The 27,394-nt window shown below is 40.5% G+C and overlaps 1 protein-coding gene and 1 long non-coding RNA gene across 3 annotated transcripts in view; one reads left to right on the top strand and one right to left on the bottom strand.

The window, feature by feature from the left end:
* Positions 1-27,394, bottom strand: part of LOC139959539 (uncharacterized) — a 54,863-nt gene that overhangs the window by 25,109 nt on the left and 2,360 nt on the right. The window lies entirely within an intron of this gene.
* On the top strand, positions 613-22,037 carry LOC139960466 (uncharacterized). 2 transcript variants are annotated; one of them, XM_071958845.1, is made up of 4 exons: positions 613-629; positions 16,993-17,133; positions 19,833-20,184; positions 20,521-22,037. In XM_071958845.1, exons 2-4 carry the CDS (start codon positions 17,004-17,006, stop codon positions 20,960-20,962), a joined length of 924 nt encoding a protein of 307 aa, XP_071814946.1. In that variant the 5' UTR covers positions 613-629; positions 16,993-17,003; the 3' UTR covers positions 20,963-22,037. The 2 variants fall into 2 exon arrangements, with proteins under 2 accessions (XP_071814946.1, XP_071814945.1); XM_071958844.1 differs by lacking the exon at positions 613-629 and adding an exon at positions 15,292-15,588.

Genomic DNA, 27,394 nt, shown 5'->3' with positions numbered 1-27,394 from the left:
CTTAGGCCTCACTTTCCCAGCATATGACATACAACGAAATCCTAACTTATCACCAAATATGCCGACTGCGGTTCGGGGTTGCTAACATCTCCCTCACCATATCACGTGGAAAGTGTACATTTAATTGAGCAGATGACGTGATAATAAAAACTTACAAAGTTACGAAAGAAGGGAACATCCACCCTAGAAGAGATGAAACAGAAAATGTCAACGGCCTTTATAAACCCTCGCTCACAATCACACAAGACAATCGAGTTACACCTCTAGCCGTTAGTCCTTTACACAATCACCTGTTGTTTTTTACGCTGTTGCATAAGTTATTTCTGCATAATTTTTATAATCCCTGGTCCGGTACTGTGATATCTGATTCACACTTTGGTGTTGGTGTGTGTGTTATTCAAAGGGCATTCACTCACGTTGTGAAGCATGTGCAAAGCGTATTGTGTATTTGTGAACCCAAAAGTTTTTTTTTTTAAAAACTCATCCAGCATATATTAACAGTGTTCAAACTCTGCACAGCGACAGATAGGTAGCCAATATAAGGAAAAATCGATACGTGAAGGGCCTCACTCTCTATCCATCCAACATCGAACCAAGTGTGAATTCTGGCAAACAAGAACACAACCACGGTAAGTTAGACTAGTTAGTTATATCATAAATTGAAAAATAATTACAGTATCTAAACTAATTTCTGGCTCCATATTATAATAGTATCAATTAGGATATGTAAATATTACTGAAACAATGAACGCTAAATTAAATGGATCGGAGCCCCGTTTAAAACACTATATTACACGGTATTTTTGCAGTATATATAGATAAGCAGTTTGGTAACAGATATTTCTCTCTTTCTAAAACTAGCTGTTTTGAAAGAGCAAGAAATCTTTGGATAAAACAGAATTCGAGCCTTTGCCCTGAGCATTTACAAGTCCTACATAAACCGTTTATAGTATATGCTCATGCTATTAACTGTCAGCCTTTCAGACCGGGGGGGGGGGGGAGGGGTTGGGGATAATTACTTTGGGCTGTTTATATGGATACCTGACGGTCAGTATAACCTACATTTTATTACATCGTGTAACCTTGGCAGCAGTAACCTGGGTAACACTCTCTATGGTGTGACAAGGGAATATAGCTAAATTTACTTCGACACAGCCCAGAAGCCGGCGGGATGAGAATTTCTCCTTCCGTTTACCAATATTCGAAATTTCTTTTGGCCTTTGTTCTACATATAATATTTCATCAGATAAGTTACACAACATATTGTCCCGAGTGAGGCCAATGGACGGCTCCAAGGGATGACAGAATTTTTTGGGGGGAATAAAAGTGACCATTATTTTACCTTCCTAGCATTTTTTTATTGAAGGGGGAGGGGCACGGTAGTAACCATTAGGTACAGATTCCCTTCCATGTGTCTAACTCGGGAGCTGCCTTCCCGCTCCCCTGGTTAGACTTGGCGGTTTGTTATATCGCAATAACGTTAAGACTCTATTTCAGACACTACCATTGAATGTCCTCTTTGTATAATGGCATGAAATATATCACGAGAAATATTTTAAACTCATGAACTTTTCTTTTAAGTTAGTTCCGTTAAGAAATGATAACATCCCCACGTACTACAGCTAGACAAAGAGTGAATTGAAGGTGGGCCACTTTAAAATTTTGGAAAGAAGAAATGTGTGTGGGGGTGGGTTGGGGAGGGGTGGAGGAACAGTGGGTATGTGACATAAGAAGTTAAAATTAAAACATCCGATGCATCCGATGTGATCGAAGACAGAAATCTATTTCGTTTTCTTGTTATCTTCACAGGATAAACAAAAATGGCGGCCAGGCATAAACACGACCCGATATTCATCGTCCTAATAATAGCTGTTGCGATAACGTTCACTTTGAGAAGGGTATTGAATGTTGTTAGTCGAGGCGATGAACTTGATGACTCATTCGGTAAAAGACAAGTCACAAATCTTGCAAACTTTAAATCTATACATGACTTCAATTTTATTATATTCTTTCAGATAAACCATTGCCATTCCTTCGATGTCTGTTTTCTATAGGCCTATAAGTTAAAACTCGAAGTTTTTTGCTTTACTCCGAGACATTGTAAACATTCATGTATATGTATTTATAGCGGTAACTTTTTAACATGGATGTTTTCTGCTTTTATTGTGACATTAATGGCGTGCTATAGTTCTCACTAGTTGCAACGTTACCAATGTGTCTGGATTAAAACGTTTCGTTAAAGAGCTACAATAGAAAAGGCACAAACATTGCATGATATATGAAGACTTCTATTTATAAAATCACCTATATGTAGCTGTTCAGCATGATTTGACATGTACAAATTATACTGTATGTGCAACTTATACTGATCATATGAATTTGTGGGTATAACAGGGGAAGCTATAGAGCGCGAACAAGGTCAGAATATTCCATAATTGGTGGATATTGATGATGTCTTTTTATTGTATAAACACGCGTTGCACTGTAATGTCTTTAGTGGTTATAACAATCCCATCGATCAAACAAACAAGATTGCGCGTTGCTAGGGCAGGTGGTACTAACAAGCTTAAGAGAAGCCTCGGATTAGCAAGATAAATTATATCGAAATCAATGGTAACTCTAAGTGAGCGTAAAAGTTTGCTGCTTGTTTTTCTCGTATAACAGCGTTTTAAATACAAACAAAAGCTAAAGAAGTAGATAAATAGAGAAATCCACCAACATTGAAGAGATAACTTTATCTAACACCGAGATACTGTTTGGCATTAGGTAGGTCATTTCACAGAAATTACAGTTATGGACTGTGTCGATTAACAAACTTAACGTGACCGATTTGTTTGTTAAGGAGGTAAAATACGATAACCAAATTTACATATTAATTGACTATCCTCTGAAAATCAAAATGTCGAATAAGCAATTCGTTAAATTCAAACCAGAAAACTTTTGAGTCCTAAACAAACGCTGTTCTAACAACATGTGTTTAGTTTGCAGACCTTCGGTATAAGTTTTTAACGTCTGCATGGTGAGTTTGTTGATAAAATGACAAATCTTTGTAACCAACTTAACTCCAGTCGGGTTATTTGTGTTGTAGACCACATTCGATATCACCGTCGCTCTAATAGGTGGACAAATTTCAAGAGTTTCTGTCCATGAAAAGAAGTTAAATACCCAGAATCAAGGCATGAAGTTTGTTATTTTTAATTTATAGCATTTCAAACTGTATAGGCTTTTCCATATGCATGCATTTGTCAAATAAATTGAGCTTTGCAAACGACTTAATCAGATTTCCACCTCCCCCCTCAGTATTTTTATTACCAAAGATGTCATTAGTGTGTATGCTATTCCGTATCTTACAGCCGAGAACAGGACAAGAACAGAAATAAATCCAGCACCATGGGCTTTCGCTATTTGGAGACTGATCTATTTGTGGATGGCGTGCTGGATTGTTTTCGTCATCATATGCTTATTCATAAAAAATTCTGACGGTCCTGTTTACCTCAACCCACCCGTCATCAACTACGCATTCCTCTCCGCGTATACTCTGTATGAAGTTATCGCGTTTGGATGGGCGTTCGCCTACGACGCTTCCGCTCAGATTTGGTCTTTCGTGTTGATCATTGGACTTCAGGTCACACTATACATCGCCATGATCTGTTATTATATACCGGTTAAGAAGTACACAGTGGAGCTTGCAAAAACACAAAGGTAAATCTAATATATTGGCTTACAACCATGCCTTACAGATTTTCCCTCTCTTCCCCTCTGATACCAATGAACCCTCATCTATTGACATGTGTTTACTTGATAAGCGCCACATTGTACAGTAATAACGATATGCCTATACCACAAGCTGAATTCAATAAACATATATATATACACGTTATGGATCGAAATTTCACAAAGTGAATTTGATACAATAGAGTAAACGGTAGGTGCCAGATCTGCTAATATGACGTCACATACGTAATAATTTATCACATGGTTACTTAGTATATTCCTGATATATCATCAATGAATCTGTCTTCTACGACTTTTCTTTACAGATGGAATTTGTTATGCTTACGAATTCTGGTCCAAAACGGCGTCGCCTTACACGCTACCTGGGTTACTATAGCTTCACAGATAAGTTTTTCAATTGTACTGGTCAAACTCACCGACTGGGGGCAGGTGGCAGTTTGTTGTTTTCCTTTATCTATTTTAGCGATGGAACTCATCTTGTACTTTATTCTTGACCTAATAGTATTTGATAAATACACTCGCTATACGTTTACAACGTATCCTACCGTGATATGGGGATTGATAGCTATAATAGTAAAAAACTTTGAGAAGGACCGTCCACATATGATCTTCGCTATCGCTCTGCTATGCACTGCTACAATTATGTGTGCTGTTAAAGTGTTAGTATCTATCAGACGATGTAAGGTGGATCCACTTGATGTCGAACCAGTCGATCAGATGAAAATGACCATAATAGAGAAGGCATAGGTTCAGGATTATATTCATAACAGTTGTCTATGCTAAATTTAAATGATTTTCAAGAACGGATCTAGGATTCTATAAACGAAGGGGTGGCCCTGGTGTCCTTCATACCGATATTTAGCAGATCTGGGAGTATCCCTCCACCTACCCCCTACCCCACCCCACTCCCACCCCACTCCTTCCTGAAAAAGTATACGTGCGAATAACTACTTTTCAAATTTGTGTGGAGCTGAAAAGGGAGACGCACATCCCCACACTACCTGCTTTGGATCCGCGCCTCTTTCATCTTGTTTGTTTATTTTTGATGCACCTGATCCGTGGCTTACGTCAGAAGCAGCCATCTAATGGTTTGAAATGATTGCCAGAGAATCTCACTTTGATTACAATTATTGGCGAATTTTTAACGCAGTTATGTATTGTTGTACTATATACTTGAATGTGCAAATATGATGGCATTAGCATTGGTTATCATTCTCATCAGGCTCAACATCCTCAACTTAAAAGGATACTACTCCTAACCGCTAAAATAAGTTTGATAGCTTGCCGGATGTCTCTAAAGTGGAGTAGCCAGGGTGACACGCCAAATCAAAGAGCCAACAAAGTGATGACTCCATTTTGCATGTACTTTTTTGTTATATAAATTATATATATATACTTAAGATTTCACTTTGGACTTATTTTGTTAAACAAACTAAGGTTTGCTAGTAAAAATTGTGTTGAAGGTTCACCAGTTGTTGTTATGAAGCCAAACGAGCATATGTACATTATTACATGAATTTATAATTTTTTGGGGTGGGTGGGGGGGGGGGAGTTGGTCAGAAGCGACGAGCCGATGAAAATGTAATGCATATATAAAGTAAAAAAATAGTATTAATAATAATTGTTTACATAGTTTTATGGAACATTATATTTTTTATTTTCTTGTTTGAAAAAGCTGACAGTCACGAAAGTTGGGAGGTATACAGAGTTCGAGTACCCCCTTGAAATAAAATGTCTAAATTAAGCAGTTGTGACTTCTGTGTCATTTTCTTAGAATAAAGAGTAATATTTACTACAATTATAAATGCCAAAGATCATGAGACTCTTCTGCCACGGGTATCACATGATGCCATGACGATATACAGCTGGAAGAATCACGCTTACACCTCCAGCATTGAAAATGTCAATTCTTGAGAACATAATGGACTTTCCTGGGGACGGAAAACTGAAAATGAGATATGTCTAAAACTACACGTAGGCAAGACGTCACCGTCATGGAAACGCATCGTTCTACAAAACAATAAGATACATATTTTCATCTATTCACACCCATCCCTAACTCCATCTCATCCCTCTCTACAACACCATTCATATGTACCCATCCACCCCTAACCCCATCTCATCCCTCTCTACAACACCTTTCACATGTACCCATCCACCCCTAAACCCATCTCAGCCCTCTCTACGACGCCATTCATATGTACCTATCCAACCCATACCCCATCTTCTACCTCTATTTACAACACCATGCACATGTACCCATCCACCCCTTACCCCATCTCATCCCTCTCTACGACACCTTTCATATGTACCCATCCACCCCTAACCCATCTTCTCCCTCTCTCTACTACACCTTTCATATGTACCCATCCACCCCTAACCCCATCTTCTCCCTCTCTCTACTACACCTTTCATATATACCCATCCACCCATAACCCAATCTCATCCCTCTCTACAACACCATTCATATATACCCATCCACCCCTAACCCCATCTTCTCCCTCTCTCTACTACACCATTCATATGTATCCATCCACCCCTAACCCCATCCCATCCCTCTCTACAACACAATTCATATATACCCATCCACCCCTAACCCCATCCCATCCCTCTCTACAACACAATTCATATATACCCATCCACCCCTAACCCCATCCCATCCCTCTCTACAACACCATTCATATGTACCCATCCACCCCTAACCCAATCTCATCCCTCTCTACAACACCATTCATATATACCCATCCACCCCTAACCCCATCCCATCCCTCTCTACAACACAATTCATATATACCCATCCACCCCTAACCCAATCTCATCCCTCTCTACAACACCATTCATATATACCCATCCACCCCTAACCCCATCCCATCCCTCTCTACAACACCATTCATATATACCCATCCACCCCTAACCCCATCTCATCCCTCTCTACAACACCTTTCATATATACCCATCCACCCCTAACCCCATCTTCTCTCTCTACAACACCATTCATATATACCCATCCACCCCTAACCCCATCCCATCCCTCTCTACAACACCATTCATATATACCCATCCACCCCTAACCCCATCTCATCCCTCTCTACAACACCTTTCATATATACCCATCCACCCCTTACCCCATCTTCTCTCTCTACAACACCATTCATATATACCCATCCACCCCTAACCCCATCTCATCCCTCTCTACAACACCATTCATATATACCCATCCACCCCTAACCCCATCTTCTCCCTCTCTCTACAACACCATTCATATGTACCCATCCACCCCTAACCCCATCCCATCCCTCTCTACAACACCATTCATATATACCCATCCACCCCTAACCCCATCTCATCCCTCTCTACAACACCATTCATATATACCCATCCACCCCTAACCCCATCTCATCCCTCTCTACAACACCATTCATATATACCCATCCACCCCTAACCCCATCTCATCCCTCTCTACAACACAATTCATATATACCCATCCACCCCTAACCCAATCTCATCCCTCTCTACAACACCATTCATATATACCCATCCACCCCTAACCCCATCTCATCCCTCTCTACAACACCATTCATATATACCCATCCACCCCTAACCCCATCCCATCCCTCTCTACAACACAATTCATATATACCCATCCACCCCTAACCCAATCTCATCCCTCTCTACAACACCATTCATATATACCCATCCACCCCTAACCCCATCTCATCCCTCTCTACAACACCATTCATATATACCCATCCACCCCTAACCCCATCTTCTCTCTCTCTCTAAAACACCATTCATATATACCCATCCACCCCTAACCCCATCTTCTCCCTCTCTCTACAACACCATTCATATGTACCCATCCACCCCTAACCCCATCTTCTCCCTCTCTACAAAACCATTCATATGTATCCATCCACCCCTAACCCCATCCCATCCCTCTCTACAACACAATTCATATATACCCATCCACCCCTAACCCCATCTCATCCCTCTCTACAACACCATTCATATATACCCATCCACCCCTAACCCAATCTCATCCCTCTCTACAACACCATTCATATATACCCATCCACCCCTAACCCCATCCCATCCCTCTCTACAACACCATTCATATATACCCATCCACCCCTAACCCAATCTCATCCCTCTCTACAACACCATTCATATATACCCATCCACCCCTAACCCCATCTCATCCCTCTCTACAACACCATTCATATGTACCCATCCACCCCTAACCCCATCTTCTCCCTCTCTCTACAACACAATTCATATATACCCATCCACCCCTAACCCCATCTCATCCCTCTCTACAACACCATTCATATGTACCCATCCACCCCTAACCCCATCCCATCCCTCTCTACAACACCATTCATATATACCCATCCACCCCTAACCCAATCTCATCCCTCTCTACAACACCATTCATATATACCCATCCACCCCTAACCCCATCTCATCCCTCTCTACAACACCATTCATATGTACCCATCCACCCCTAACCCCATCTTCTCCCTCTCTCTACAACACAATTCATATATACCCATCCACCCCTAACCCCATCTCATCCCTCTCTACAACACCATTCATATGTACCCATCCACCCCTAACCCCATCTTCTCCCTCTCTCTACAACACCATTCATATGTACCCATCCACCCCTAACCCCATCTCATCCCTCTCTACAACACAATTCATATATACCCATCCACCCCTAACCCCATCCCATCCCTCTCTACAACACCATTCATATATACCCATCCACCCCTAACCCCATCTCATCCCTCTCTACAACACCATTCATATGTACCCATCCACCCCTAACCCCATCTTCTCCCTCTCTCTACAACACCATTCATATGTACCCATCCACCCCTAACCCCATCTTCTCCCTCTCTCTACAACACCATTCATATGTACCCATCCACCCCTAACCCCATCTCATCCCTCTCTACAACACCATTCATATGTACCCATCCACCCCTAACCCCATCTTCTCCCTCTCTCTACAACACCATTCATATGTACCCATCCACCCCTAACCCCATCTCATCCCTCTCTACAACACCATTCATATGTACCCATCCACCCCTAACCCCATCCCATCCCTCTCTACAAAACAATTCATATATACCCATCCACCCCTAACCCCATCTCATCCCTCTCTACAACACCATTCATATGTACCCATCCACCCCTAACCCCATCTTCTCCCTCTCTCTACAACACCATTCATATGTACCCATCCACCCCTAACCCCATCTCATCCCTCTCTACAACACCATTCATATGTACCCATCCACCCCTAACCCCATCCCATCCCTCTCTACAACACCATTCATATATACCCATCCACCCCTAACCCCATCTCATCCCTCTCTACAACACCATTCATATGTACCCATCCACCCCTAACCCCATCCCATCCCTCTCTACAACACCATTCATATGTACCCATCCACCCCTAACCCCATCTCATCCCTCTCTACAACACCATTCATATGTACCCATCCACCCCTAACCCCATCTTCTCCCTCTCTCTACAACACCATTCATATGTACCCATCCACCCCTAACCCCATCTCATCCCTCTCTACAACACCATTCATATGTACCCATCCACCCCTAACCCCATCTTCTCCCTCTCTCTACAACACCATTCATATGTACCCATCCACCCCTAACCCCATCTTCTCCCTCTCTCTACAACACCATTCATATGTACCCATCCACCCCTAACCCCATCCCATCCCTCTCTACAACACCATTCATATGTACCCATCCACCCCTAACCCCATCTCATCCCTCTCTACAACACCATTCATATATACCCATCCACCCCTAACCCCATCCCATCCCTCTCTACAACACCATTCATATATACCCATCCACCCCTAACCCCATCTCATCCCTCTCTACAACACCATTCATATGTACCCATCCACCCCTAACCCCATCTTCTCCCTCTCTCTACAACACCATTCATATGTACCCATCCACCCCTAACCCCATCTCATCCCTCTCTACAACACCATTCATATGTACCCATCCACCCCTAACCCCATCTTCTCCCTCTCTCTACAACACCATTCATATGTACCCATCCACCCCTAACCCCATCTCATCCCTCTCTACAACACCATTCATATGTACCCATCCACCCCTAACCCCATCCCATCCCTCTCTACAAAACAATTCATATATACCCATCCACCCCTAACCCCATCTCATCCCTCTCTACAACACCATTCATATGTACCCATCCACCCCTAACCCCATCTTCTCCCTCTCTCTACAACACCATTCATATGTACCCATCCACCCCTAACCCCATCTCATCCCTCTCTACAACACCATTCATATGTACCCATCCACCCCTAACCCCATCCCATCCCTCTCTACAACACCATTCATATATACCCATCCACCCCTAACCCCATCTCATCCCTCTCTACAACACCATTCATATGTACCCATCCACCCCTAACCCCATCCCATCCCTCTCTACAACACCATTCATATATACCCATCCACCCCTAACCCCATCTCATCCCTCTCTACAACACCATTCATATGTACCCATCCACCCCTAACCCCATCCCATCCCTCTCTACAACACAATTCATATATACCCATCCACCCCTAACCCAATCTCATCCCTCTCTACAACACCATTCATATATACCCATCCACCCCTAACCCCATCTCATCCCTCTCTACAACACCATTCATATGTATCCATCCACCCCTAACCCCATCCCATCCCTCTCTACAACACAATTCATATATACCCATCCACCCCTAACCCAATCTCATCCCTCTCTACAACACCATTCATATATACCCATCCACCCCTAACCCCATCTTCTCCCTCTCTCTACAACACCATTCATATGTATCCATCCACCCCTAACCCCATCCCATCCCTCTCTACAACACAATTCATATATACCCATCCACCCCTAACCCAATCTCATCCCTCTCTACAACACCATTCATATGTACCCATCCACCCCTAACCCCATCTTCTCCCTCTCTCTACAACACCATTCATATATACCCATCCACCCCTAACCCCATCTCATCCCTCTCTACAACACCATTCATATGTACCCATCCACCCCTAACCCCATCTCATCCCTCTCTACAACACCATTCATATGTACCCATCCACCCCTAACCCCATCTTCTCCCTCTCTCTACAACACCATTCATATGTACCCATCCACCCCTAACCCCATCTTCTCCCTCTCTCTACAACACCATTCATATATACCCATCCACCCCTAACCCCATCTCATCCCTCTCTACAACACCATTCATATGTACCCATCCACCCCTAACCCCATCTTCTCCCTCTCTCTACAACACCATTCATATGTACCCATCCACCCCTAACCCCATCTTCTCCCTCTCTACAACACCATTCATATGTACCCATCCACCCCTAACCCCATCCCATCCCTCTCTACAACACCATTCATATATACCCATCCACCCCTAACCCCATCTCACCCCTCTCTACAACACCATTCATATGTACCCATCCACCCCTAACCCCATCCCATCCCTCTCTACAACACCATTCATATATACCCATCCACCCCTAACCCCATCTCATCCCTCTCTACAACACCATTCATATGTACCCATCCACCCCTAACCCCATCCCATCCCTCTCTACAACACCATTCATATATACCCATCCCCCCCTAACCCCATCCCATCCCTCTCTACAACACCATTCATATGTATCCATCCACCCCTAACCCCATCTTCTCCCTCTCTCTACAACACCATTCATATGTACCCATCCACCCCTAACCCCATCCCATCCCTCTCTACAACACCATTCATATATACCCATCCACCCATAACCCCATCTCATCCCTCTCTACAACACCATTCATATGTACCCATCCACCCCTAACCCCATCCCATCCCTCTCTACAACACAATTCATATATACCCATCCACCCCTAACCCCATCTTCTCCCTCTCTCTACAACACCATTCATATGTATCCATCCACCCCTAACCCCATCCCATCCCTCTCTACAACACAATTCATATATACCCATCCACCCCTAACCCCATCTTCTCCCTCTCTCTACAACACCATTCATATGTATCCATCCACCCCTAACCCCATCCCATCCCTCTCTACAACACAATTCATATATACCCATCCACCCCTAACCCCATCTCATCCCTCTCTACAACACCATTCATATGTACCCATCCACCCCTAACCCCATCTTCTCCCTCTCTACAACACCATTCATATATATCCATCCACCCCTAACCCCATCCCATCCCTCTCTACAACACAATTCATATATACCCATCCACCCCTAACCCCATCTCATCCCTCTCTACAACACCATTCATATATACCCATCCACCCCTAACCCCATCCCATCCCTCTCTACAACACAATTCATATATACCCATCCACCCCTAACCCCATCTCATCCCTCTCTACAACACCATTCATATATACCCATCCACCCCTAACCCCATCTCATCCCTCTCTACAACACCATTCATATGTACCCATCCACCCCTAACCCCATCTTCTCCCTCTCTCTACAACACCATTCATATGTACCCATCCACCCCTAACCCAATCTCATTCTTCTCCTAAAGTCCACTCCATCCGTTCTTTTCCGCGGCCAGAATTATATAAGTCTACAAGATACATGCCATACCGATACACAATAATAATAATAACAATAAATTTAAAAAAAAACTTGAAAAGCGACTTTAAAGGAGCACGCGTACATTCAGGGGCGTAGCTAGTCTTTTTTCTTAATAAGGGCCTAATGCTTTTCTACAGGGTATGGAGTACCATTTACAAAAATAAATTATGACAAATTTCTTTTTTGAGGACGGAGGCAGACAATCATGGAGGGCTTGGTGGGGGGGGGGGGCGTCGTCACATGTAGGCGTAAAGTACACAGAGGAGAGATTAGCCTCCTGTGCATTTCTTTCCATTTTCGAATGTTTTCTTCAATCTTTCTTTTAGTATCTTCCGATATTTGCCTCCCAAGTCCCCCTTGATCCGCGGCCACTGATATAGTATCATATACACTCCTACAACGGACACTAATTATAAACATCATATAGATGATATAATTACCCGAATTTAAAACTGCCTATAGTTGTAATATCGGTCATGGCACCCCCGAAAATTCTTCGGAGTCGATGTTTATATAGTTGCATTAAAGCTGGTCTTTTGCGCTGAATGTGTTATAGTTTGGCTAAATCTAAACTAAAATAGTTATTATTTTTTTCGAATGATTTAAATATATCTTAGCTTTGCATAACAACAAAAATGTTCTAGCTTTGGATTAAATAGTTAATATCTCTCTAATCAGAAGAAGCACAATATAGTATGTATCCACTTTATGTGGAAAGATTACATGCATGGACTGGGTTGGAACGTTACAAACTTAAAACCTAACGTAAAATGCAACTTTAACGAAAGAGACACAACTGCCTTGATTAAAAACTTTTAATTATTACATCCAGGATAAGCGTCTCCAGCTAACACTTTGATTACGTTACTGCACCACGTTAGAGTTTGGACATTTTTTATCTGTTTACACGAGTGATTTCTTCAATGCGACAACTATAGTGCATGGTTTCATGCACTTGTCGTTGGACAGTGGGAACGTTCAAAAGAGCACCGAAAGATTTACAACAACATCAACGAAACTTCAAGTAAGTGGGTCTCCTATATACGAGTAAAGATATTTTCACCAAATACCGGTAGAAACTATGTGTTTTGCGGATCGAAAATTCGTCACATCATATATACATATTATTGAATTTATTAAACAAAAACCTTTTATTTCAATTTTTATTGCTAGTGACAGAAGTGACATCAAATAAATGAAGAAAAAAACGAGCAAAAAAAAGGATATAAAGAGAAAGCTATATAGACCTCAGTTTTTAAAATGTTAGGCCTAGAAGTCGTGCATACTTAACAACACATAGCAGAAACATGTGTCCTGATCTTCGTTGCACTCCCTGTGACGCATACAGTGCAGTGCACTGTACATCTGTCGTTGAACAGGCCGAAAGTAAAAAAACTCGTTTGATCAAAATTTTCATCAATTTCGCGACAAATAATTTTACACACACAAAAGTATGATACAATAAAAAATAACCTTACGCCTGTGGTTATTATTTATTATAATAGATATTGAAGATGTTTATGAATACCCGCTGAAATGAGATTCTGCGTTGTTGTATTTTCAGAGGAGGTAGTTTTTTCTCTATAATATGCCTTACGGCTGATACACATTGCCCGTAGCCTTAATTACTTGCTAACACAAGCAAACAATACCGTAACAAGTGACACCGTCGGTGAGGTAACTTTTCGAGAAAAGAGAAATTCTCGCTCATCCATTAAAAGAAGCAATTAATATTTACTTATTTTCATTTTACCCATTTATGGCAATTTTTTTTTACTTTCAAATATATATATAAAATGCATGATGACGTGCAAAATACAAGAAATATTAATCACTTAGTCATGGAATCAGAGATATTCGTATGCTGTGTTTTATTTTTCTCTTCTATTCTCTCTCTCTGTTTAATTTCCTGAAGACTCTGAATATATTGAAACTTGTGAAGGTTATAAAATGGTTCTCGGCTTGACGAACAAGTCATTTAATTGGTTCATGACTATATGTTTTTGCTTGAATGTCCACACTGTGAGTTGGAATCCTAATGATGATGATGATAAATTGTTCAAACTTGCTTGATTTACTTTCCAAATTCTGATGTGGGTGCATGTAGAGTAACACACCCACAACTATATAGGCCACGCCTAATTTGGTGACGTCATGCTGTTGTTAGAAACGGTTTGCTCGTTAAGGAGAGATAATAAACCAAATCACCGTGAGTTTCTTCAAAATAAAATATACAGACCCAATGTCAATCACCGATAACTCAACAAGTACATTTTTTTTCATTTTTGTAAGAAGAAAAATTGTTTGGTATAGTTATATGCAAGGTGAAATTGATTGTGCATATGCGAGGGTGGTAGTTGCATTTTTAATGTGTCAAACATCAGATAAGTTCATCCACTTTCAAGGACATTGGGCAACTTGAACATATAGTTGTAATTTGGAAACCCTCGCGTGAAACCGCCCTCAGTTAAGGCCTCACTATCGCAGCATATGACATACAACGAAATTCCACTATATCTCACCAAATTTAACTACGGTTCGCGATTGGTAACATCTCCCTTACCATATCACGTGGAAAGTGTACTTTTAATTGAGCAGATAACGTGATAATAAAAACTTACAAAGTTACGAAAGAAGGAAAATGCACCCTAGAACAGATGACTCAATAAATTTCAATGGCCTTTATAAACCCTCGCTCACTATCACACCAGACAATCGAGTTACACCTCTAGCCGTTAGTCCTTTACACAGTAACCCTTTGTTGTTTACGTTGTTACATAAGTTGCGTTTGCATAAGTTTTATAATCCCGGGGCCCGGAACCATGTCTATCTGATTCACACGTTGGTGTTGGTGTGTGTGTTATTCAAAGGGTATTCACTCACGTTCTTAAGCATGTGCAATGATGCCACAATATAAAAAAAATAGTCCATTGTGTATTTGTGAATCCAAAGGTCGACAAAAGTATTGTGACGTGAAAGCTTGGTGTTTTGGAACTCACTCATCCAACAAAATTTAAACAGAGTGAAAGGTCTACATAGAGATAGCGAGGTACAGTATATAGGAAAATCTATACGTAACGGTTTATTCTCTATCCATCCAACGTCGAACCAAGTGTGAATTCTGGCAGACAAGAACACCACCACGGTAAGTTAGACTAATTAGTAAATAAATAAATTAAAAAATAATTATAGTATCTAAACTAGTTTCTGGCTCCATATATAGTATCATATATCATATAGGATATGTAAATATTACTGAAATAATGAATTCTAAATTAGATGGATCGGAACCCTCCCCCGGGGGGGGGGTGTCTCTTACGATTAAAACACTACCTTATAAGGGAGTTTTGCAGTATATATAGATAAGCAGTTTGGTCAAAGATATTTCTCTCTTTGTAAAACTATAGTTTTGAAAGAGCAAGAAGGTTTTTGGATAAAACAGAATTCGAGCCCCGAGAATTGCAAGTCCTAAATAAACCGTTTATAGTGTGCCCATGCTATTAACTGTCAGCCTAGCTGTCAGACCGGGGGGGGGGGGGGGTGAGGGATAATTATTTTTGGCTGTTGATATGGATACCTGATGGCTGGTATAACCATGGAGTAATTATTTTATTACATCGTGTAACTTTGGCAGCAGTTAAAACCTGCAGGAGTAACACTCTCTGTGGTGTTACGGTGGAATACAGCTCAATTTCCATTCGACACAGCCCAGAAACCGGCGGGCTGGGAATTTCAAGAGAAATTCTCCTTTCCGTTAACCAATATTGATTTCTTTTTTGGTGGCCTTTGTTCTACATAATATTTCTAAAAAGTTGTCCCGAGTGAGGCCAATGGGCGCTCCAAAGGTGACAGATTTTTTTATTTATTGAAGTTGGAATATTAGTGACCATTATTTTACCATTCTAGACTTTATATTGCAGGGGGAGGGGGGCACGGTGGTTACCATTAGGTACCGATTCCTTTCAATGTGTTTAACCAGGGAGCCGTCTTCCCGCTCCCCTGGTTAGACTTGGCGGTTTGTTATACCGCAATAACGTTAAGACTCTATTTCAGGCACTTCCATTGAATGTCCTCTTTGCCCTAATGGAGTGAAAAATATCACGAGTAATATTTTAGACTCATTAACTTTTTTTTTTTAAAGTTAGTTCCGTTAAGAAATGGCAACATTTCCACGTAATACAGCAAGACTAAGAGTGAATTGAAGGTGGGCTACCTAAAATTTTGGAAAGAAGAAGAAATGGGTGTGTGTGGGGGGGGGTTGGGTGGGGTGGGGTGGAGGATATAGGAACAGTGGTTAGGTGACACACGAAGTTAAACTTTAAAAAATCGTCCCCACCTTTAATTCGTCCGATGTGATCGAAGACAGAAAAATTTACCGTCTTATTTCACATTGTTATATAAGGTTCTCTCACTATAGCGAATGTTCTCATATAACATGAAAAGTTAACACATTTTGATGTTTTCCGATTTGCAATCTCGCCCACGTAAACATTTATTATCACATGTCATTTTTCGTTATGTATTTCGCTTTTTTTGGTTATCTCCACAGGATAAACAAAAATGGCGGCCAAGCATAAACACGACCCGATATTCATCGTCCTAATAATAGCTGTTGTGTTAGTATTCATTTTGACGATGGTATCGAATGCTGTAACTCAAGCCGGTGGATCCGTAGAAGATGGTTCAGTCGGTAATAGACAAGTCACAAATCTTGCAAACTTTAAATCTATACATGAGTTCACTTTTATGATATTATTAATATCTTTCAGATAAACCCTTGCCATTCCTTCGATGTCTGTTCTCTATATAGGCCTATAAGTTAAAACTCGAAGTTTTTTGTTTATCTCCGAGACCCGCGATTTAATTTAAACAAGCTGTCATTTTGTGGCGGAATTAAGTTTAGAAGTAATCGGAACCGAAACTCACGGGTAATAAAATTGTCTTAAAGATGACATTATCAACAGTAATATATAGGCATTTATAGCGCTAACATTTTAACATGGATGTTGTCTGTTTTTGTTGTGACATTAATGGCGTGCTATAGTTCTCACTAGTTGCAACGTTCCCAAACAGTGGATTAATATGTTTCGTCACAAAGAGGTACAATAGAAAAGGCACAAACATTGCATAATATATAAAGACCTCAACTTATATATTCACCGATATGAAAAAGTTTACCCTCTCTCTATATAAAGTGTCGTACCACAAGAAATAGTTCCATTGACTTTCACACTAAACTCTTCACTTTTGAGAAATACAAAAGCAAATATAGAAGTTTCAACTGGCATATCCTGTCCACCACATGATAGCTGAGGTCTTGACCTGCCATATCACCGTTTAGATTTTGAGCTAGAAGACTAAATCCAATCCCTTCCTTCTGCGCTCGCTCGGAGTAATATCAAGATTTAACCAAAGATTTTCTAAAATGACAACACCTTCAATGGTCCCTATTTTCACACTATCACCATTATACTGTCACCATGTTGAACATATGATTCAGTACATCTCACCATGCATGGAGAATTAACTTCATACATTCAACAGAAATTTGTCAATAATTCTTTTGAAATAATATATTCTCTATTCCATAATATTTGCAAATAGAAATCTGCATTATATGGTTACAATTGTTTTTATATATTTTAAAATCCATAAAGTATTCCCAAAAGACGCTTATTTACATGTCATTTACCCCGCCATATAAATATTCTCCGATATGGTGTAATATATCATAGCTCTTATACATAATACAAAAATAGAGAGAGAGAGATATATAATTGTTTGTTCAAGCTGAAATTGGAAGAGATTTTCATTTCATAACAAAATCGAAATCGAAATCGATAGATTCAAGTACCGCTTTCTTGGTTCCCGTTCAAGACGCATGAAAGGTTAATTACACATGGCGTCACTTTCATCTTTGTCTATTTCTTGTAACAAGTTTTTTGCTATAACTCATTATACCCTTCTGTATGTGTATGTTTGTCGTTAAAAACATTTGTCCATCGGGTTATGAGTATCAACTTTGCCGATGAAAAATCTTTAACGATCGATGCGTTGGCGGGAGTTTACAGCAAGACAAAGGCCGATTATAGGAATGTATAGGCCTATGATATTAAATTGTTGTGTAATAAGTACCAGCAGTTCTAATCTTGTTAGAAATGGCCTGTTTTAGTCATAATTTCGCGGCAGTCAAACTGCGCATATGGTTCGTTAAGTTTCAGTTCGATTGCTTAATGACCCGGAAAATACTACGCATTGTTCGTTTAAGTATATATACAAGTTTCATCTTATTACAGAAAATTCCAGTACTAGTACAACTTGATTTGGCTTGTACAAAATATAGTCTGTGCAAGTTATACTAATCAATATGAATTGGTGGGTATAACAGGGGAAGCAATAGAGCGCGAACAAGGTCAGAATATTCCATAATTGGTGGATATTGATGCTGCCTTTTTTTATTGTATAAACACGCATTCCACTGCAATGTCTTTAGTGGTTATAACAATGCCATCGAACAAACAAACAAGATGGCGCGTTGCTAGGGCAGGTGGTACGATTTAGCTAAAGAGAAGCCTCGGATTAGCAAGATAATTATATCGAAATCAGTGTTTACTTTAAGTGGGCGTAAATGTTTGCTGCTTGTTTTTTTTCGCATACCAGCGCTTTGAATAAAAAAAAGAAAAAAGAAAAAGGGAGATAAGTTGAAGATAACATTATCTAACACAGAGATCCTGTTTGATATTAGGTATAGGGCGTGTCACAGTAATTACAGTTATGGACTGTGTCGATTAACAAACATAACGAGACCATTTTGTTTGTTAAGGAGGTAAAATAGGATAGCCATATTTACACATTAATAGACTATCCTCTGAAAATCAAAATGAACGAAATAAACAATTCATTAAATGCAAACCAGAAAACTTTTTAGTCCTATACAAACACTGTTGTCATGACTGTTTGCAGACATTCGATATAAGTTGTTAACGTCTGGGGTGATTTGGTTGATAAAATGACAAATACAGTGATCTTTGAAATCGGGTTGTTTGTGTTGTGCACCACATTCGATATCACCATCGCTTATATAGGTGGACACATTTCAAGAGGATCTGTCCATGAAAAGAAGTTAAATACCCAGAATCAGGGCATCAAGTTTTTTTTATTTTTTTTTTTATTTTTAGCATCTAAATTGTGAGGCTTTTCCCCCCATATGCATTTGTTACAAAATTTGAGCTTTGCAAACAGCTTCATCAAATTTCCATCCCTCCCCCTCCCCTCCTCCCCTCCCCGTACCAAAGATGCCATCAGTTCATATTTGTTGTGTGTGTACATTTCTTAATCAAAACGTGCTATTACCTCATAACAACACAATGTTTATGCTATATCTTTCAGCCGAGAACAGGACATTCTTAACAGAAATCAATCCAGCACCTTGGGCTTTCGCTATTTGGGGACCAATCTATCTGTGGATGGCGTGCTGGATTGTTTACGTCATCGTATGCATATTCAAAACGAATTCTGACGGTCCCGTTTACCTCAACCCACCCGTCATCAACTACGGATTCCTCTCCGTGTATACTCTGAATCTGGCTATCAGCATCGGATGGTTGTTCGCCTTCGCGGCTGACGCTCAGATTTGGTCCTTAGTGTGTCTCATTGGACTTCAAGTTACACTTTACATCGTCATGATCTGTTATTATATACCGGTTAAGAAGTACACAGTGGAGCTTGCGAAAACACAAAGGTAAATCTAACATAAGGGCTTACAACCATGCCTTACAGATATTTTCCCTCTTCCCCTCTGATACTAATAAACCCTCATCTATTGACATGTGTTTACTTGAAAAAACGCCATATTGTAAAGTCATTGCGATGTGCCTATACAACAAGCTGAATTTAATATACACATATACGCGTTAGGGATCGAAATTTCACAAAGTGAATTTGATGCAATGGAGTAAACGGTAGGTGCCAGATCTGCTACTGTGACGTCACATACGTCATAATTTATCACATGGTTACTAAGTATATTCCTGCTATATCATCAACGAATCTGTCTTCTACGATTTTTTCTTTACAGATGGAATTTGTTATGCTTACGCATTCTGGTCCAAAATGGCGTCGCCTTATACGCATCCTGGTGTACTGTAGCTAGTCTGCTAGGATTTACAATTGTACTGGTCCATCTCTCCGGCTGGGAGCAGGCGGCAGCTTGTTGTTTTTCTTTATCTATTTTATCGTTGGAACTCATCTTGTACTTTATTTTTGACCTAATAATATTTGATAAATACACTCGCTATACGTTTACAACGTATCCTACCGTGATGTGGGCATTGATAGCTATAATAGTAAACAACTTTGAGGAGGACCGTCCTCATATGGTCTTCGCTATCGCTCTGCTATGCACTGCTACAATTATGTGTGCTGTTAAAGTGGTAGTATCTAGCAGACGATGTCAGGTGGATCCACTTGATGTCGACCCAGTCGATCAGTTGAAAATGACAACAGTAGAAAAGGCATAGGTTTAGGTTTATATACAGAACAGTTGTCGATGCTATATGTAAATGATTTTCAAGGACGGATCCAGGTTTCTACAAATAAGGGGGGTGGTCCTGGTGTCCAACATGCCGACATGTAGGAGATCTGGGAGTATCACCCCACCCAACCGCCCTCACCCCGCCTGAAAAAGTAAAGTTATGGGAATAAATACTTTTCAAATTTGTGTGAAGCTGAAAAGGGAGATGCACATCCCCACACCAATATCCCTTGACTCCGCGCCTGATTTTTTTTATTTCATTTTATTTTATTTTGATGCACATGATCATGGTTTACGATAGAAGCAACCATAAAAAGTGGATGGTTTGAAATGATTGCCATAACAATCTCACTTCAGTGATTCAAATTACTTGCGAATTGTAACGCAGCTATGTATGGTTGTACTATATAGTTGAAAGTGCAGATATGATGGCATTAGCATTGGTTATAATTGTCATCTGGCTCAACATCCTCAACATAAAAGGATATCAATTTGGGTACTTCTATTTGCCTTACATGTGCTGTACTCTGAGGGCTACCCTGTGGTTACAAACGTAAGCCAGGCCGACCGCATTTACGATGGATTGACAATTTAACCAATTGGTCCGGCCGTTCTGCAGCCCAGCTACTCGAAGATGGCAGGCACCGGATTAACATTATAAAAGGTTACAAACCTAAGATTGTTTATAATCTTCGGGGAGGTCAACGGGCCAATTTGGCTTATGACTATTGACTATATTTGCTAAATCAAGTTTGATAGCTTGCCGGATGGCTCTAAAGTGGAGTAACCCAGAGTGGCGCGATGGGCGCAAAGAGTTGCCATCTCAAAGAGCCATCAAAGTGATGACTCCATTTTGCATGTATTTTTTGTTATATATAAATTATATGAATACTTAAAATGTTAAATGGTGTTTTGTTAGATAAAAATATTTTTTTTCTTCTAGTAAAAATTGTATTGAAGGTTCACCAGCTGTTGTTCATATGAAGCCAAACGAGCACATTTACATTTATTGCATGAATTTATAAATCAGTGTTTATCTGGGGTTTTATTTTGGGACAGAAGCGATAAGCCGATATAAATGTCATGCATATATTATACAAAGTATAAAAATAGTTTAATTTTTATATAGTTTATGGAACATTTTGTTTTCTTGTTTGGAAAAGCTGACAGTCAAGAAATGGTGGAAGTTATACAGAGTGCGAGTACCCCTTTAAATAAAATGTCTAAATTAAGCAGTTGTGACTTCTTTGTCATTTTCTGAGAATAAAGCGTAAGTTTACTACAATTCTAAATGTCAAAGGTAAGCAGACTCTCCCTGTCAATGGTATCACATGATTTCATGACGATATACAGCTGGAAGAATCACGATTATACACCTCCAGCACTGAAGATGTCAATTCTCGAGGATATAATTTAACTTCCTGGGAACAATAAACTGAAAATAAAATATGACTAAACCTACATGTATAGACATGACATCACCGTCATGCTAGAGCACAGTTCTGCAACACCATTAGATACATATGTTCATCTATACCATCCACCCCTAACCCCATCTCATCCCTCTATACAACACTTTTCATATGTACCCATCCACCCCTAACCCCATCTCATCCCTCTATACAACACTATTCATATGTACCCATCCACCCCTAACCCCATCTCATCCTCTCTATACAACACCATCCATATATACCCATCCACATCCATATGTACCCATCCACCCCTACCCCCATCTCATCCCTCTCTACAACACCATTCATATGTACCCATCCACCCCTAACCCCATCTCATCCCTCTCTACAACACCATTCAGATGAACCCACCCACCTCTTATCCCACCTCATCCCTCTCTATACAACACCATTCATATATACCCATCCACCCCTAACCCCATCTCATCCCTCTCTACAACACCATTCATATGTACCCATCCACCCCTAACCCCATCTCATCCCTCTCTACAACACCATTCAGATGAACCCACCCACCCCTTATCCCACCTCATCCCTCTCTACAACACCATTCATATATACCCACCCACCCCTAACCCCATATCATCCCTCTCTACAACACCATTCATATGTACCCATCCACCCCTAACCCCATCTCATTCCTCTCTACAACACCATTCAGATGAACCCACCCACCCCTTATCCCACCTCATCCCTCTCTATACAACACCATTCATATATACCCATCCACCCTAACCCCATCTCATCCCTCTATACAACACTATTCATATGTACCCATCCACCCCTAACCCCATCTCATCCTCTCTATACAACACCATTCATATGTACCCATCCACCCCTAACCCCATCTCATCCTCTCTATACAACACCATCCATATATACCCATCCACATCCATATGTACCCATCCACCCCTACCCCCATCTCATCCCTCTCTACAACACCATTCATATGTACCCATCCACCCCTAACCCCATCTCATCCCTCTCTACAACACCATTCAGATGAACCCACCCACCCCTGATCCCATCTCATCCCTCTCTATACAACACCATTCATATATACCCATCCACCCTAACCCCATCTCATCCCTCTCTACAACACCATTCATATGTACCCACCCACCCCTAACCCCATCTCATCCCTCTCTACAACACCATTCATATGTACCCATCCACCCCTAACCCCATCTCATCCCTCTCTACAACACCATTCAGATGAACCCACCCACCCCTGATCCCATCTCATCCCTCTCTATACAACACCATTCATATATACCCATCCACCCCTAACCCCATCTCATCCCTCTCTACAACACCATTCATATGTACCCATCCACCCCTAACCCCATCTCATCCCTCTCTACAACACCATTCAGATGAACCCACCCACCCCTGATCCCATCTCATCCCTCTCTATACAACACCATTCATATATACCCATCCACCCTAACCCCATCTCATCCCTCTCTACAACACCATTCAGATGAACCCACCCACCCCTGATCCCATCTCATCCCTCTCTATACAACACCATTCATATATACCCATCCACCCTAACCCCATCTCATCCCTCTCTACAACACCATTCAGATGAACCCACCCACCCCTGATCCCATCTCATCCCTCTCTATACAACACCATTCATATATACCCATCCACCCTAACCCCATCTCATCCCTCTCTACAACACCATTCATATATACCCATCCACCCTAACCCCATCTCATCCCTCTCTACAACACCATTCATATATACCCATCCACCCTAACCCCATCTCATCCCTCTCTACAACACCATTCAGATGAACCCACCCACCCCTGATCCCATCTCATCCCTCTCTATACAACACCATTCATATATACCCATCCACCCTAACCCCATCTCATCCCTCTCTACAACACCATTCATATATACCCATCCACCCTAACCCCATCTCATCCCTCTCTACAACACCATTCATATGTACCCACCCACCCCTGATCCCATCTCATCCCTCTCTACAACACCATTCATATATACCCATCCACCCTAACCCCATCTCATCCCTCTCTACAACACCATTCATATATACCCATCCACCCTAACCCCATCTCATCCCTCTCTACAACACCATTCATATGTACCCACCCACCCCTGATCCCATCTCATCCCTCTCTACAACACCATTCATATATACCCATCCACCCTAACCCCATCTCATCCCTCTCTACAACACCATTCATATGTACCCACCCACCCCTGATCCCATCTCATCCCTCTCTACAACACCATTCATATATACCCACCCACCCTAACCCTATCTCATCCCTCTCCTTAAGTCCACTCCATCCTTTCTTTGTCGCCAGAGTTATACAAGTCTACAAGATACATGCAATACCGACACACAATAATACTTAAAAAGGAAAAAACCGAAATGCGACCTTAAAGGAGCACGCGTACATTCAGAGGCGAAGCTAGACTTCTTTCTTAATAGAGGCCTAATGCTTTTGTAGGGAGTAGGCAGTATCATTTAAAAACAAATAGGGAGGCAGATACTTATGGAGGGCGGGGGGGTTGGATGTTGGGGGGGGGTAGGCCCGTCATCATATAGGCCTAAAGTACACAGAGGAGAGATTAACCGCCTGTGCATTACTTACTTTTTACAAAATGTTTCCTTCAGTCGTTCATTTCAGTAACTACCGATATTTGTCCCCTTTCGGGAAATCCTTGACCCGCGGCCACTGATATATAGTATCATATACACTCCTATCACCAACACTAATTATAAACACTTCTCATATAGATGATGTAATTTCCCGAATTAAAACGGCTTATAGTTGTAATATCGATTATGGCACGTGACCAAAATTCTTCTGAGTCGATCATGTTTATAATTATATTGCTGCATTTAAGCTGGTCTGTTGCCCTGAATGTGTTATAGTTTGGCTAAATCTAAACTAACAATTTTTTTCTAAATTATTAAAATATATCTTAATATCTTAGCTTTGCATAACAAAAAAATGTTCTCGTTTTGGATTATATGGTTAATATCTCTCTAACCTGGAGACCAAATATATTTCAATCACGAAGATTCCTTGCTCTGATTGAGGCGGGGATGTATCCACTCTATGTGCAGAGAGCACATGCAGTGGACTGGGTTGGAACGTTACAAACTTACAACCTAACGTAAAATGCAACTTTAACGAAGGTGACGAAAAGAAGGAGACACGACTGCCTTGATTAAAAATCTTTAATTTCAACATCCAGGATAAGCGTCCCCAGCTAACACTTTGATTACATTACTGCACCCCGTTACAGTTTGGACATATTTTCTCTGTTTACACGAGTAATTTCTTCAATGCGACAACTAGTTCATAGTTTCATGCACTTGTCGTTGGACAGTGCGAACGTTCAAGATTTACAACAACAACAACAAAGCTCCAAATACGTGCGGTGTCTCCTAAAGCCTATATGAGAAAAGAGTTTTCACCAAATACCGTCTGTATATAGATACTAGATGTTTTAAGAAATCTTGTAATATTTCATGCAACTTCAGAAAGGAAAGGCGCAAGGCGAAAGTTTGTGTCTGCATTATTATTCTAGCAGGCCCTAACAAAATCGAAATGGGCAAATCTCCCTTTCCACACCCTCCGCTTGTGATGGAATGGTCAACTAATAGTTATCGATTTTGGCGGGAAATAATATATTAGGGTGAAGAAAACTGAGGGTGGAGTAGCGAGGAGGAGGTGGGGAGGGGGGGGGGGTGAGAAGCTTCTGACTTTTCGTCTGTGTTCCTTTTCGTCTGTGTTCCCACCGTATGTGGTTACTCTGTCTTCTGAAAACTACGAATTCCATAAAAAACTTCATTAAAAATGACGGAAGAAGTTTTTCTCCAAATAGAAAATTACCATTTAGCTAATCTGTTAATTCATGCATCTGCCTAAAAAATTATTCCAATCTTAAACTACATGATTATTGTTTACCCTCAGCCACCCCATTCCCTCCCCCCCCCCCTTATCACGTCCTAGTCGACGGATCAATTCCTTGCCTACACCTATGCTTAAACATTGTCACCTTGTTGAACGACAATGTTATATATATAACCCTCCCATAGACTCGAAAGCCATATTTTTTATATGTTATGTAATATAGAAATTGTGCACAGCAGAAAGTGTGCACAGATTATATATATATATATATATATATATATATATATATATATATATATATATATATATATATATATATATATATATATATATATATATATATATATATATATATATATATATATATATATCAACACTGCACAGCGATGCCGTGATGTAACCGTTGCCGGGTCCCATGTTTCGTAACAGAAGTTTATTTCACAAAGTCATACGTTCGTTTTGGTAAATTGCCCATCCATAAAACAAATACACTTGAACCGCTGATATAACCGCAAATATTTGGCATACAAAGCCGACCTTGCGTAAGTATGGAGGTATTCTAAATATGTGTGTACTTCTCAGTTACATATATAGTTAAGAAAGTACTTTCTTAGCCTTAAAGTTCATGTTACATTAGTTTCTCTAGGTATAAACTACAGGTGTGAAAGGTGAGTTTTCCTCTGGATATTTTGCTGATGTTCTTTGTTAATCTAACGTATCTTTCAGAAGTATGAAACTTTTAATGTGTATACACTTCATATATATATATATATATATATATATATATATATATTATATATATATATATATATATATATATATATATATATATATATATATATATATATATATATATATACCACTGGACTGTATCATTGTCCTGATTCATTTTCGTTAGTCCTGAATACGGCTACAACATGTTTCATCAGGCATTACCCATGGCTTTAAACATACGCGATACTTATCGACTTAACACCATGGTATGCTATTGATAAGTAACTCAGTTATGCATAACTGTTTCATTGTCAAAACTGA

Source organism: Apostichopus japonicus, chromosome 19 (assembly GCF_037975245.1).
Source record: "Apostichopus japonicus isolate 1M-3 chromosome 19, ASM3797524v1, whole genome shotgun sequence".
Lineage (NCBI taxonomy): Eukaryota > Metazoa > Echinodermata > Holothuroidea > Aspidochirotida > Stichopodidae > Apostichopus > Apostichopus japonicus.
Note: the sequence above shows the minus strand (reverse complement) of the source record. Positions and strands in the feature narration are given on the sequence as shown.